This window comes from Xenopus laevis, chromosome 1L (genome assembly GCF_017654675.1).
Source record: "Xenopus laevis strain J_2021 chromosome 1L, Xenopus_laevis_v10.1, whole genome shotgun sequence".
Lineage (NCBI taxonomy): Eukaryota > Metazoa > Chordata > Amphibia > Anura > Pipidae > Xenopus > Xenopus laevis.
In genome coordinates this window covers 196,879,515-196,896,057 of record NC_054371.1, presented here as the reverse complement: position 1 = coordinate 196,896,057, position 16,543 = coordinate 196,879,515, and the positions used below count along the sequence as shown (strand labels likewise).

Genomic DNA, 16,543 nt, shown 5'->3' with positions numbered 1-16,543 from the left:
AGTTTCTCAATATTTAGGCATTTTCCTTGCATAGTTATTAACACTGGAAAGCCAATATTATATGACTAGCCATAACATAACCTATGATCTTACAATTTTTGCAAATATTTATTGCCTATACTAGTTACAACATACACAAGCTTTGTTGCTTGGAATGCACTTTGTGTCATGACACTTTGCATACATGGGGGGGGGGGGTAAGTGTGAAGCCTAAACAGCTGCTCCAGAAGCATGTCAGCCAATAAAATGCTAATATTGCTGTTCTGCAATACAAAAGTGACACTTCGAGCTGTTGCGATCTGTACATACCAGCCCCATATTCTTTTATATGGTAACTACACAATCCCATTGGTTTCTCAACAGTTCTTTTGTAATATGCTTGCAGGGCCGGATTTACATAACAGGCACCCCTAGGCCCGCTGCAGTTCATCACCTCTGTCCCCTTCCCTTCATTTGTGCACATGCACAAATTTTCATTATCAACTCAGATTCTTGGGAGCATGCGGGGATCTCACGATCAGCCCCAGAACTTCCGAACCAATGCGGATATGGTTGGGCTTCATGCCGCTCCCTAAAATCCTGCCACCCTAGACCCGGGCCTTGGTGGCCTTTCCACAAATCCAGGCCTGTATGCTTGCTCTGATGTGTATAAAGACTGGTCTGCTGAACCAACTTTTCTATTTGGGAGGGGGGTGAAATGGAATATACATCAATGTAGGTGTGTTGTTAAAAACACAGAGAACATATATATCTTAAATAAGGAACTTTTACATGGGAGATATCAGAAAATTTTAATTAATTTTCCCTATGTAAAAAAAGATATACTATATTTCTTGAGATTTACTGTACGTTGGTTTCTCAGTGTCTATGCAGTAACCCTCCCCCAAAAACAACTTAATTTGTTAATTTTTTCCTTAATCCATATATATAATGACATTGTTCACCCCATGGGATTTGCTTTCATTAATGCACAATAGCCAAAGCTGGAGACATCAACATGAATAGATGTTAAAAGGGTGATAATGGACATTACACTAGTCAGTCTTTTCTCTTTGTTTGTGTGCTGTTAAGGCCTGTCTGTTCTTCATCATGATGGACCTTATCTGTCTTTTACTTCAGTTGATATCTGTTATAGTGAAACAATGCTTTTGCCGATGCTGTGTAGATTTACTAGGGCACTTAATTTGGGGGAGGCGCCATCAGTTGAAAAGGCAGACGTCAATGGAAGAAAAACCTTCTTTCAATCCAAATTTGACACTTGCCACCTCCTTCAAACTCTTCCAAATGCAAATGCCCAGACAAGCAGTGTTTTTAGTTTTATTATCTTATAGTTCATTTATGTTTGCTCATAATTATTGGCTTTATTTATTTTTTTTCTACTGGGTTAAGAAGTTAGCCTACTGGGCAAAGTTCCATGCTGCAATTCTCTTGTATTTGGTTAAAATGGGAACCCCCATCCTTTTTTACCAGTGAGCCACATTCATTTGTAAAAAATAGTTTGGGAGCAACACAAGCATAAAAAAAGTTCCTGGCTATTGTGGTAGCCCCTATGTGGACTAACAGTCTAAAGGAGGCTCTGTTTGGCGGTACATCTGGTTTATGCAACAAAAACTTGCCTCCAAGCCAATAATTCTAAAATAAGTACCTGCTTTGAGGCCATTGGGAGCAACAGCCAAGGGGATGGCGAGCAACATGTTGCTCACAAACCACTGGTTTGAGATTAGTGGGTTAAGGAAAATGACACACGGTGCAACTTGTAGCAAGCTAAAACACCAGAAAATACTCTGCCATAGATAATACTATTTAGTAGACGTGACAAGTAACTCAATTTGTGTTATATCCCTAACCCCCCCCCCCCAAGTCACAAAATAAGTATATCAATCTCAGGCCACCATAGTGATTTGATCTCCATCATGGACTGTGGGAATCACCGTAACTTGTCCTCACTATTACTCAGAAGAAAAGTTATAAGGGAGTTGCCACGTGTGATATTACCCATAAACATAAGGAACACCAGTCCTTTTATTGTAACTATCCATCACCCCAAAATTGAGCAATAGGAAACGGTCTGGTTAACACCAAATCAATGAATCATTGCCAGTATCTGAACACCGGTAGGTCCAAGCTATTCCTTGTGCTATCTTCTGTCAGTGGGAAACAACCCATTTCCATGTAGCTCACTAAAATTCCTGTTAACCCTTAGGGATTAGTGATTCCAATTTAACTAAACGGAGTGAGATAAGAGCAGGAAACAAAATAAACAAAATGACATTATTGGGAAGTCTGCAGTATTCATGTCAACGCCACCCTGTAATAAACACTTTTGTTTAGCCCAATGGGAGGTCTGGTCACCTTACACTCTAGGACACAGAATGTTATAACACACCATTTATGGTGAGGATAGAAAATAAGTGTTTCTTGGTTAGATCTTTTGTCTCGTGTGAACCTGTAATGGTAAACAGACATACTCTACTATATTGCAGATAGAATAATAATATACTCTTGAAGAGAACACATTTTTCTTTAGAAACATGATTTTGGCTCTTACAGATTTTATATCAAACAACGTCCAAAATAGAAGCATTGCTAATCCTTACAGTAGCAATTCAGCATATATCACTCTAGGACTAGTTATGAGTGGTTAAGTTAAGATGAGGTGTGCAGATGGAATTTCAATTAGCTTGCTATTCAATGATTTACAGAGAGCCAGCATCAAGTAATTGATCCCTCAGCACCTAATGCCTGTTTAACATCCTCCTCCTTACTGTATAGTAGCCTTCACCACAATCCATCTGGTAAAAACAGTGAGCCTTTTGTTCAGATACAATTTATTACCTACAACGCCAAACCCCAGTTATGCTCTTGTTGGAAGAACTTGCTCTTTCAAACACAAAATGACAGAATAGTACATTCTGAAGTGTGAACATTCACTTTCCAGTTGCTTTATTAGAGAGAATGGCTGTTTTTTTTGTTAGAGACAGTCCTTAGGCTGAAAGCAACATGTTTGCTTTTGTTAGACGTATGATATTTATATAGCGCCGCAAGTGTACTTAGAGATTTACAAGGAATAAATGCAAACAGGTCTATAGTATATATAATTTAAACAATCAGAATAAATAAACAGTTGTTATGAGATTTAATATACAGTTGAAATAAGGGCCTTACCCCAAAGAGCTTACAGTCTAAGAGAAAATACACCACAAATATAATTAATGGTGACTAAAGGTGCCCATACATGGAGAGATCCGCTTGTTTGGCGATGTCGCCAAACGAGCGGATCTCCCACTCGGTCTGTCGGCAGCTTTTATCGGCCCGTGTATGGCCACCTTAAGGGTAATGGCACATGGGGCATTTTACAATGTAATTCTCCTACCGCACACCTGTAGTTCACCAATCCTGCAATTGGTGGTGCGTTCCTTCCGCTGACCCAGCCGGGTCCCTTAGCAACCAATGTGTATAATCATGTTTGGTGGCTGAATAAAAGGGGATATTCCCCGACTGCATTAATCAGCGTGTGTGCGGATCCGTTTCTTATACACATGGGGCATTTTGTCGCCCTCAATAAATCTCTACCACAGCAGACAACACATCTATTGTTTCCTTCCCACCAGCTAACATACAAAAAGCAGGTAGTGAAACATACACAGCACTTCTGAAGTCAGGTGAAGTTTCCGTGCAAGCAAGCTTTGGGCCACTTTGGGCTGCATATGTTTCACCAACGATTTGAATGTTAGCCAGTAGGAAGGAAACAAAGAAGCAGAGATTTAAAACAAGAGACAAAACATCCCATGCACCTTTACCCTAAAGGGGTCATTTATCTAGACAAGTACAGATGTGCAAGAGTATTTAGAGGCGTGAGAGCGCACCCATTAGTGCTCATGCAGAGATCACCTTTGTCTTGGGTTCGAAGGATAGTGGATGTCATCTAAAGTGTCCCCAGTCATTCAGGAATGTCAGGAAGTGTGTGACTGAAGTGCTTATTATCAAATTATGTTTACTTAATAGAGCTGTGCCACTCAAGGTATTGTTCATTAGATTAGAAGTTACTAAAGCACCCAACAACCAGAGGTTAACAGACTCTGTTGTGAACTTTGCTGTCTGGATCATTCCAGAGACACTAAATAATCATTTGGTATAACATACAGCTAACTAAAAGCTCCCATACACAGACAGCTTATTAAGTCGGCAGCTTCTTGCTCAGTGTATGTGACCCTTGTTTTTTCCTCATTGTGATCTGATCATTGGGCCCATGATTGGATCAGCCCAATATCACCCAGCTGAAGGTGGGAATATCAGGGAGAGATCTGCTTGTTTGGCGACCTTCAGCCTAAAGGTGGCCATACACGGGCAGATTAAAGCTGCCGATATCTGTTCACATCTTATCTGCCCACGAGTGGGGGCTCCCGATTAGGGTTGCCACCTTCTCTGGAAAAAAATATCTGCCTTCCTGTATATTTATCTTTTTTCCCTATTAATAACATTGGGATCAACCATAATTTTTACCGACCAGGCCGGTAAAATACTGGCCAGGTGGCAACCCTACTCCTGATGGGTCCTCCCGATTGATATCAGGCCAAAAATAGGGTAGATATCGATTGGTCAAGTTTGATTTTTTTCTACGATCCAGGAACGCATTGGCTAGTTGATGTAGTCTTGTGACCCGTCGGCACCCATTCGTAGCATTGTAATCCAATCGTTTGGCCCCAGCCATTAGTGGGCATATCGTGTTAAGATCTGCTCATTTGGCGACCTTGCTTAACGAGCGGATCTTATAGTGTATGGCCACCTCAATAGACTGCCTTAGCTTGTGTCTGCCAAGGTCACACCTTATGCACAAATAATATTTGCAGCTTGCTTAAAATGTTTTCATTAAATAAATATTTCCCCGTTAACATATTCAACCAAATCATTGACATTATAACCTTGTGATTTCTATTGTAACCCCCCATAATGTAGGTGTGGAAAGTTTACTTACAGAACAGCAGCCCCTTTTAGGTTCCCAGGTCCAAGTGGAGCCACACCACTATAATGAACAAAAAGTAAATATTTTAATGTTAATGGGAAAATAAGTATACATATTTTTTATTCTCAAACAATCATCTATATGTAAAATTATTTGCACAACCAAAGTAATATTTACAATTGCATAGCTCAGTGGTAAATGCCTTGCCAGCTAATGTCTGGGCTTGCTTCCAAGTCTGCTCAGTAAGCATGCTACTCAACACCCTCGAATTAAATTACAAGCCTCGAAAGGTTGAAAATTTTGATACTCATCAGAGCATCCAAGTGAGCTATTCAGCCACACTGAAAAAAAGGTACCAGATAACTTCAGATATTTGACTGATTGCAAAAGAGCTCTTAAAGGCTACATTTAGGGAAATTTACTAAAGGGCGAAGTGGCTAACGATGGCGAAAATTCGCCAGCGTGGCGTCATTTCTGCACTTTGCTGATTTACTAACGGGTGCAGGCGTAATTTTGCCAATGAGATAGACCCTCTCACTCTAACGCCAGGCGAATTTTCGCTCAGGCGAAAGAGTGTTACTACGTTTTTGATTTTACTGACCGTTACCTCTATCGCCAGACTTGCCTTCGCCACCTCAGACCAGGCGAAGTGCAATAGAGTAGATAGAAGTTCCTCAAAAAAAAGTTGAAAAATGTCCCAAAAAACGCTGGCGTCTTTTCCTTTTTACAGGGTGATAGGCTGGAAAAAAAAATCAAAAATGTTTTTGGAGTACCCTCCTTCCCCCCTACATTTGCTAACATATGGCGCTTAAACTATACTGTGGGCACATGTGTAGGGCAATATAACAACTCTATATAATTTTATTAAGGTTCCCTGGCCTTGTGTAGTGTAATGTATTTGCTGCAGTATATACGGCCATTGTACTTTAACTGCACGCCGTATGCTAATTAGCCATTGCTAGCGTAACTTCGAACTGCTTAGCGTATTTTCGCTAGTGCAACTTCCCCAGCATTCGGAAACCCTATGCGCAACTTCGGATCTTTGTAAATTAGCGTTTTCCAGGCGAATTTACGCCTACGATTTGCGTGAAGCCAACGTTGGCGAATTTTTGCCGGCTACTGAATTTTGCCCCTAAGACTTGACGCAATTCTCTTGTCCCAGGAAATACGTAGTAGGCAGGTGAGTGGTATGGTATTGTGTGCTAAATCCAGAATGCTACATGATAACCATGATATAAAGGGTATTATTCTATTATTTACTTTTTCTTCTCTTTGTGGAACACAGTATTGTGCTCTGAAGCTTGCACTTCCCCAATGTATTCTGTACATACATTAATAAAGAATGAAAGAATAGTATGATTGAGTTCCCATACGGCAGTGATCCCGAACCAGCTTGGAAGCCAACTTTTTTTTCATAAAAACCATATGCACTGCCAAACAGAGCCTCCCATATGCTGCCAATCCACATAGGCTACCAAATAGCCAACCAAAGCCTCTGCCATAGGATCAGGTGGTAAAGGACAAACCCTCAGCATGTTAGCAGCTTATCTGTCGTTAAACTCCAAGTGTTCTATTGAATAGCTGGTGTACATAATTGTAGCACTACTGGGGCCTGTGGAGGGTATAAAATGTGTCAAAATTGTTCCATGAATTGTGTGGTTGAATCAAACAGATTTGCTCATTCTGAGATCTGGTTATACAGTTGTATCTCACCTTGTATGATCAGCTGTGAGTAGACAGACAGTAGATTGCTCTCACAGACATTTAGCATACAGGGAATGTGTCAAATGTAATCAGCCTAACATCAACAGCCTCAAAAGCAGTGTGAAGATCCTGGAACAGGCGAGGTATTCATTGGACTTGGGGTTTTTTTTTTTAGCAATTTTGGTGCAATTTAATGGGTGAAGGACAGATTTAAGAAATTCAAGTAGAGAATTAATGAAAGCAAAGTGAGGTAGTTGCTTGTATAACTGATATGTATAGAGTTTAGAGGCATCAGGAAATAAAGAGACAGGGTGGCAATTATAAAGAGAAGAAGGTTTCTTTGGAATGGTAATAATTAAAAGAGGAAAAAAGACAGAAGCAGTTTTGCCAGATGTTTCTGAGAAGTTAAAGAGGAGAGTTAATTTTAGATTTATGTGACCTGAGGGAGAGTCATTTGAGAATTTTTATTATAATAAAAAGCTTCACACATATTATGAATTCATCAAATGTCCATAGTTGACGTTAATTCTCATCTGGGTAGCGGTAATAATTGAATAGGATTTTTTTCTACACTATAGGTGTCTGTGTGGTGAATTGTGTCTGGGAATCAGCTGAATATAAGTGCAATATGGCCTCACATTATGCAGCTGATTGGTCTGTTGATTTACAGACCCCTTCATTTCTAGGTTGACAGATGATCGTATTTATCAGACATAATCATAATATATTGTATCGAATGTAATGTATCGGTCATTTAATGATTAGACTATCAATAGAATATCTTTTTGTTATCATTATTAGAACCAGGGCTTGCTTTAAATTCCCCATGCAGTTTGGCCTTTTTCGTTGCATCAGCATTGCAATATTAATTGGTTATATAGACTGTTACGCATTAAATGAGCTTTTAAAGCCCACTTGATTGGTATTCACATTGGTATACCAGCTGCGTGACTTACTTTTTATGGAAGCAGCTACTGCTGTACCAACAGTCCATATAAATGTAGAGTTTGCTGTCTCCAGGGAAGTCTAATTATGGCATCTACATTGCCAGTAAGTGCCTTTAAAGCCTGGGAATTTCTATCAAGCAACTGTCACTAGAAAGTGATTTACAAGTTGGTTTCATTACAGACCCCCCTCCCAAATCTCTCATTTCAAAGGAATTTTGTATTTCATTAGCTTTATCTAACAATAGCAGTTTTTGCTGCCAGCAAACTCAAACTTTAAAATTTTTCTCTAAATGTGTTACATTTAGACAAAAATTATAATGCGATAATAGTTGAATTACAGGGTGAACGTTTCAGATAAACATAATGATACTAATGGTAGAAAATCAATACTTTTTTGATGTGGTTTTTCGTTAAGGTGTGGTTCCTTTAGATTCAAGAATATAGGATTTGGTGGTGGTATTGTTTAGCAAACTGTAGCAGAAAAGGTTACTTCAGGGTGAGAATACCTTTCACTGCTGAGACTCCCTAAGTGCCATGATGACAGGCTCCATTATCAGCGGCCATTTGCAGATAGTGTTCCCCATGTCACTCTTGTAGGAGGATTTGACTGATAAGAGGAAAATGGCTCTTTAATTTTCTTAACAATAGGATGAATAGAAGTGTTTCTTCCGCTAATAATAATACTTCCCAGCCTTGGTGGTGGACAGTGTATAACTAGAAGGAGACTGATCTCATCATCTGGAAATTTGTAGATTACAATAGAATTGTAGCTAGAAGAAATTCCCTAGAATTTAGACAGAACACTTTCCTTCTGTATTCATTTACACAGGACAGTAGGAACCGCCATATTTCTTGACCAAGCGGAGACATTTCTCAGGCATGAGAACAAAAACACTTTTACTTTGCTTTGGGATCCTTCTCTCCACCGGTGATGCATCTGGGAACGGAAATGTAACGTGAACATAAAATTGGGGGCTTTTTGGTTTTAATCCTCTCTGATTTGTCCTAATATTTTTCAAAAATGCTGCATGATTAAGTTAGCGAATCAGAAACTCATGCTGTATCTTGGACTGCTCTGCAATATGTAATATGTCATTAGGTTTTATGTAACAAGCCCCTGCTAAAGTCTAGGTTCCTTTCTTACATGTAATGTGGTTTTGGTACAATGTTGCCAAGCTGTAGGCACAGGGAGGTAATGGAGACAACTGTATAATATCTAAGGCGTATACGCTGGGGATGTGGTAAAGGGATTTGTATCCCCATTTCCATGAAGCTGATAAAAACAAGGGTGAGGGAGTGGCTGCGATTTCTGGGAGATTTTTCTGTTTTATTCCGGACTTCAATTTTCTTACCTTCCGACTATGGCACTGCTCTGTTGCAGCTCTAAGAAGAAGAAGTTGTCTGGTGTATACATTTGATGGAAAATAGGTTTAGAAACAAATGTTATTTCAAACCATCTTATTCTATTTTTTATAATTATTTCAATTAATTAGTTGAGTAACTTTTCAGTTAAGCATCTCCTTACAAACACCAGATCCCTAGACAAAAGGGGCCACACAACTATATTAGGGTAATCCTATATTATTGTAATTTGCCAATGCAGTTCATTAGCCTACTATCATTTTACATGTGTACAATTGCCCCCCATCTTGCATGTGACCAAAGTGTTCACAAAGTGGCCTCAGTTAGGACCAGCAACTGAATTTTGGGAGTTCAAGACCAATGTAAGGGTAAAGGTATTAGTGGTGATGGGTGTTTCATAAGTTCAGGAACTGCTTTTCATTGAATTGATTCCCTTTGGAAGTGCCATTCTACACTCATAGTTATCAGATGAAAGCACTCACCCTGCTTTCCATTGATGTCAATGGGAAGTGATCCACTGAGTGTAGTGATTCTTTTTCTCACCGCTACAATTACAAAGGCTCATATGTTATTGTCCTAACCATACCCTGCCTTTTATTAACTGACACATAGTGAAGCTGTCAGCACACAGTGACTTAAATAGCTTTGCATCTGTTTCATGCAAGTGACTTCTGTCCTCATGGCTATTTCACAGTTAAACTCTGGCTTCCCAACCAGAAATGCGTTTATAACATCCATGTTAGATGTGTAATCTCTGTCTGACCAGTAATTCATGGACCGTTCCCCTACTGGAATTTCCAGCAGTAAGGGCAATAGCATATAAGGGATTATTTAATTTGGGGAATCTATGATACCCATAGTGACCATGGGTGATGGATTTTCTGAGATTACCCTGAATTACTGCATGGCAAGTGTTTTTTCATGTGGTCCTCCCCATGATAGATAACTGAAAGGTATTTTCAGGAGATTTGTCATCTGCAAGTAGAGGAGATCTTCCACAGAGGACAATTCTTTCCCATTTTCTTTCACTAAAAGTAAATCAGGGCAGCCAGTCTGAAGCAGAAACATCCTAAAACCCACAGTAGGAAAGAAGTTGGAGGTTGGTTACTAAACTTTGACTGGTTCTTTAATATACATTTTTAGTATGGAAAATAGGTAGGAATTATGTGCAGGGTTCGCCTAAGGATATTGGACATATTTTCTAATAAATGTTTGCAGCTGTATATGAATGTAAAACGCTTGACATAACAAGTTGAAGTTAGTGCAGGAGAGCAAGGTTGCTTCACATTAATACTGGCAGGCCCTTTGTTCTCCCTACCAACTACTGTAAATCCCCAGGCTACTAAGGAAATCATTTAAGCAAAGGTATTTGGAGACAATAATGATTATTGTTTTACTATAGTGCTGTTTCGGGCTATGAGCAAAACAGTGTATGAATTACTGGCAGCTCTGCATAAGAATAATGTGTGTATCCATAGTCTGTATATATCATATCCTGAAAATGAATAAAATTAAACATTTTTATGATACCACATTATATCAGTATTCAGCTTTTGTACCTGGGCATAAGTAGTACAGTTACAATTCTGGTTGCCTGGGTATGTGTTATCTGGGAACCTGTTTTCAGCTCCGAATTACAGAAAGGCTGTCTCCATTTTATCCAAATCCAAATTTAAAAGTTTTTCTCTGTAATAATAAAACAGTAGCTTGTACTTGATCCAAACTAAGATATAATTAATCCTTATTGGAAGCAAAACCAGCCTATTGGGTTTATTTAATGTTTACATGATTTTCTAGTAGACTTAAGGTATGAAGATCCTAATTACAGAAAGATCTGTTACCTGGAAAACCCCAGGTCTCAAACATTCTAGATAACAGACTCCAACCTGTAATATATATTGTGTCAGCATGCCAGCCCTTGATGGTTTTGGTGAAACCACCTTTTTAATATCTTTAGGCTGGTTCCTAAAGACCCCTTTGATCAGTGCCGACAATAAAATTGTAATAACAAAACAAGTCCTTGTATTTGATCCTATCTAAGATATAATTAATCCTTATTGGAATTAAACCAATTGTATTGACTTTCATTAATGTTTTAATGACACTTTTAGTAGAATTAAAGTATGGAGGTCCAAATTACAGAAATACCCCTTATCTGGAAAATACCAGGTCTGAAGCATTCTGGATAATAGGCCCCATATCTGTACTGTACAATGGAGAGTTTATACTTTTATAATAAAATAGGGTTAAGTGTGTAGAGGAAAGAAAACACCAGTTGACTTAATAACTCGGTTGGTTCGTTGGCCAATCAAATTCAACATTCTAAAGGTGGCCATAGACTACAAGATCCGCTCGTTTGGCGACATCGCCAAACGAGCGGATCTTTCCCCGATATGCCACTAAACTGCGTGGCTATATCGGGGTAATTCGAACGTTCGGCCGTATGGCCGAACGATCGAATTACGATGTGACAAGCGGCTCCGACGGGTCGGTCGGGTAAAAATCCAACCTTCCCGATCGATATCGTGGCCAGATATCGATCGGGAAGACCCGTCGGAAGCCCCCATACACGGGCAGATAAGCTGTCAAATCGGTCCAAACGACCGATATCGGCAGTTTTATCTGCCCGTGTATGGCCACCTTAACTCTTAATATGTGTGGACTGTGGAGGCTTCCCTTTATGGCCTATAACCACTATTTTTTTTTAAAATAATCAATTACTCAAGAAAGCTTTATATTTACCAGAAAATTGTGCCTCCTGTTTTATCACCCTTTATTGAGGACCACACACCATTTGTATAACATTTGTAGTTGTTTAATGCCCTGCAGTTTCTCGTTGATTCCTAGCAGAGAAGGTGATTGTTTGAACGTGGGAGAGTTCAGGAAGTTTAAGGAACTGTAACATTAAAGGGAAAGTATATACAAAAACGTAGTTTGTTTGATAGTCTTTGTAAACTCAGTTGTCTAGTGGGTAGGATTTCTGCACCGATGTGTTAGACTGACATTAATAGCAGCCCAGTATACCTTGGACTTGCACACAGACATACAAATGCAATGCAAACACAGAGCACATCTAAATCTGACACCCCAAGGGCCACCCATGTAACACGATAAAGCACATTGGATTTGTACATTTGTACTCTTGCTCTTTTTTAGGCTGTGCATTTTGGCCAGGCTGCACAGTGCAGATGTTTATTACAATTGTGTGCAGATGTTACTGGATAGAATAAGTCTTTGTATGAACATACATCTTTATCCGCATGGGTGCTGCAGTAGTCTAAAGCAGTTTCTGATAGAAGGTTTAATGCAATATTGTTACCACGCTTTACCTTTTATTATATGTGCCCTTTAATTGGGCTAGAGGGGTCTGTAGTGGATTGGACATATGTGATCTTGTTCACTTTATGTTGTTTGTTTGCCTATCTTGCTTTTTACACTTACTCCCAATAGTGTTGAAAACAGATCTGCACATTGTCTTGCTCTGAATATTTGTTATTTCGTACTGTAAATGTGAGATATTTTTCTTATTTTATGTAACCACACGATTTAACTCTTTGTGGAAGAATACCTTATCGCTAACACTTAACCCATGGATTGAGTCTGTCTGAACCTTTTTGTCTTTTATGACTCAACAGACACTACAGATCATTTCAATGAGTAGTGCCCCTCTGTCCATGATCTTTTATTGTTTTTGCTACTTTTAAGGTACATTAAGATTTGAAGATTAAAGGGATGCTGAAATGGGAAAACTTGTTTTTTTTTTTTTTTTAAAAAAAGATAGTGCTGCTCCAGCAGACTTCAGCATTGAAATCCGTTTTTAAAAAGAGTAAACAGATTTTTTTATATTTAATTTAGAAATCTGAAATGGGGCTATACATATTGTCAGTTTCCTAGGTGCCCCCAGTCATGTGACTTGTGCTCTGATAAACTTCAGTCACTCTTTACTGCTGTGCAGCAAGTTGGAGTGATATTACTCCCTCTTTCTGAAAGCATATGACCAGGCAAAATGACCTGAGATGGCTGTCTACACACCAATATTACAACTAAAAAATACACTTGTCGGTTCAGGAATGAAATTTTACATGGTAAATTATTTTAAAATTATTTTAGAAATTTAATTTAGAAACGACACCATAAAAATCATGACATAATCCGTTTAAAATTACCAGATTAGTAGTACAGGTATGGGATCCCTTATCCGGAAACCCGTTATCCAGAAAGCTCCGAATTATGGAAAGATCATCTCCCATAGGGGAGATTCACTAATGGGCGAAGTGACTAACGCTGGCGAAAATTCGCCAGCGTGACGTCATTTCGGCACTTCGCCAGCATTCGGTATCCTGTGCGCAACTTCGGATCTTCGTGAATTAGCGTTGTCCAGGCGAATTTACACCTGGCGAAGTGTTGCGATGTGCGCAAAGCCATCGCTGGCAAATTTTCGCCTGTTAGTGAATTTGCCCCAAAGACTCCATTATATAGTGAATAAAGTACCCCCTCTTGTAAAATATAAAGATATTATAAGTTACCGAGGAGTTTCATGACCATATAAAAACACGAGGCCGAAGGCCGAGTGTTTTTATACAGGTCATGGAACTCTGAGGTAACTTCTAATATCCTCATATTTTACAACTGGGGGTACTTTATTTATTATAATACACAAATTTCAGTGAGTCATGTGACAGAAATGACATCAGAACTCACCGTTTATAACTGATGACATCAGAACTCACCGTTTATAAGGATATAATTTACAGGATATTCATGGCTTTTGTGTATTATAATGAAATAATCCAAATTTTTAAAAATGATTTCCTTTTTCTCTGTAATAAGAAAACAGTAGCTTGTACTTGATCCCAACTAAGATATAATTAATCCTTATTGGAAGCATAACCAGTGAATTGGGCTTATTTAATGTTTACATTATTTTTTTAGCAGATTTAAGACTTGAAGATCCAAATAATGGAAAGACCCCTTATCTGGAAAGCCCCAGGTCCCGAGCATTCTGGATAACAGATCCTATACCTGTAGTACCAGTAGTGTTTCTAAAAATGTGTTTAGCAGGACTGCACTAAATGCAATCAGTTTGCATGTCTGCTTTGTAACTGCAGGGTGTGTGGGGGGAAGACAAGTGTAGTTTCCAGGTCCTTGCACTAGAACAATTAGGTTGCTTACAAGCATGGACCACTGCACTGAGTGACTTTCTGCCCTCGCAGCATGAAAGCAGATGGGCGTCTCGAAACGCTTGACGGTCACACTAACTCTGTGATACTTGATAGGACTTTGAGGGTGTTTTGAACACTGTGACTTTTCCTGGTGAAAGTTACCGCAAGAAGATTCCCAAAGCTGAACACACAGCTAGTTATTGTAGTGGGCAATAAGAACTAGAAACTTGATGAAACCTACATTTCACTGTTCTCCTACAGGGCATGATAGATTCTCTGATTCACCCCTGCAACTTTTATCTGCCCTCAGTACCCGGAGTTGTGCAACCCTAATCTGATATTAGTGTTTAATGGGTGCTCTTGCTATGCAGTGGCATCATCTAGTCTTTCCCAATTTGCAAAACCCTTGATTAATCTGCAACTGCACTGCCCCGTGTAGTTATGTTGTATACATGCTAAATCATCAACTCTGAAATAATCAGTATTTTTTTCCCCCTTTCTCTAGTTAAATTGGAAAAAAGTTCTCCAGTGAAGGGTTCATTATCTGGAAGAGTGAATCTGCCATGTTTTTTTTCAACCATACCAACATTGCCACCCAGCTACAATATTACAAATGAGTTCCTGCGAATCAAATGGACCAAGATTGTCCAGAGCAGAGATGGAAAGGACCCAAAGGAAACCACAGTTTTGGTGGCCCAAAGTGGAAGTATCAAAATCGGACAACATTATAGAGGCAGAGTGTCTGTGCCGAGTCATCCTGAAGACATCGGAGATGCATCTTTAACAATAGTTAAGCTACGTGCCAGTGATGCTGGTGTTTACCGATGTGAGGTCTTGTTTGGGATTGAAGATACCCAAGACACCGTTTCTTTGGATGTTTCAGGTAAGGTTTATTTGAGACTTTTCTTATTTTTTTTAAGCAGACAAATACTATTAATTAAAAAAAACAAACAAACAGATATGTTTTAATAAAATGTCCGTATGATTATTCAGGAGTCGTGTTTCACTACCGAGCCTCTACAGACAAGTACTCTTTGGACTTTGAGGCTGCTCAGAAAGCTTGTATAGACAGCGGTGCCCAAATTGCTACTCCAGGACAACTGAAAGCAGCCTATGAAGATGGTTTTGAGCAATGTGATGCTGGATGGCTTTCTGACCAGACTGTTAGGTAAGATTGTATAAATTATAAATTATTCTGAAGCTTTCTTCTTTTTTTTTTGTCTGTAAGTTATTACACAAATGGAATAGGATTGCAGAATTATAAACGTAATTTGTTTGTTCACATGCCAAGCATCATTGTCTTGACAATTCTAACACAGAATCAGTTGTTAATGCTGAAGGCCTAGGATTTTAAATAGATAAGAATAAGAATTATTATTATATTTATATAGCACCATCATGTTATGCAGCTCTTTATGCCCATAGCATACACGAGTCCCATGAGCTTATAACAAAAAGTTCCTATCACACACACTAGGGTTGATTTTATCAGGGGCCAGTTAATCTGAGTGTGAGAGGAAACTGATAGCATAGGAGTAACATATACACATACTCTTTGCCCTAATTGAAATCAAGCCTAAGACCTCAGGCTTCAAGACTCCAATGTTGGGCTACTGATAGAATCTTTTGTAAGATGCTGTGGGTTATCATGTTTAGCATGTACACCTTCTGCTTCTAATTATAGTTAAAAACCATAAGCAACATTATAAGGCATTCTGTAGTATGGACGGGATTGAACATTTCTTCTTTCATTTCTGTCAGATATCCAATCCGCTCACCTAGAGCTGGCTGCCATGGTGATAAAATGGGAAAGGAAGGGATTCGCACCTATGGAAGACGCCCTGCTTTAGAGAAATATGATGTGTACTGCTTTGTGGATGAACTGGAAGGTGAGTTTCCTAAAGTCGTTTGCTTTGTAGGCTTCAGATTAATGAGAAGTTGTTGCAGCAATTAGGCAAAGGGCCAGGTGGCTAGAAATGTGTCCAGTATTTCTCAATTTATAGTTTTTATTTATAACGGCGTCCTTTGTCAGGGGCTTTGGCTAACCAAATCTTTCTTGTATTGGGTTGATCTCTTTGGGATTGCAATGGATGTACCCATGCACCTGACGAATTTACTAAATTCTGTTATGCTAGTCACTTTGTGGCTACCTTGCTAGTTAATTTAGAAAGCAATTTAATAAAAATATAGATCAGACTGTAACAGAAAGAAACTATACATCCTTTTAATACTCCTGCAAATTCACTGCAAATACAGCAACACTCACAGCCAATGCATTTGTAATATTTTATTGTGTCTATGCCTTTATCTTTAAATGTTAGTGTGTGCGTTAAAATACTCTGGATGTTATGTTAAGGGGCAACGAGCAGTCTTGTGGGATTGTTGAGGCAGTGAGAAAATGTAAG

At 39.0% G+C, this 16,543-nt stretch overlaps 1 protein-coding gene across 4 annotated transcripts in view; it reads left to right on the top strand.

The window, feature by feature from the left end:
• Nucleotides 1-16,543, top strand: part of vcan.L (versican L homeolog) — an 85,293-nt gene that overhangs the window by 13,165 nt on the left and 55,585 nt on the right. For all 4 annotated transcript variants that reach the window (XM_018226135.2, XM_018227263.2, XM_041562952.1 and 1 more), the window contains 3 exon segments: nucleotides 14,644-15,021; nucleotides 15,132-15,306; nucleotides 15,900-16,027. In XM_018226135.2, coding sequence (XP_018081624.1) covers nucleotides 14,644-15,021; nucleotides 15,132-15,306; nucleotides 15,900-16,027 — 681 coding nt within the window.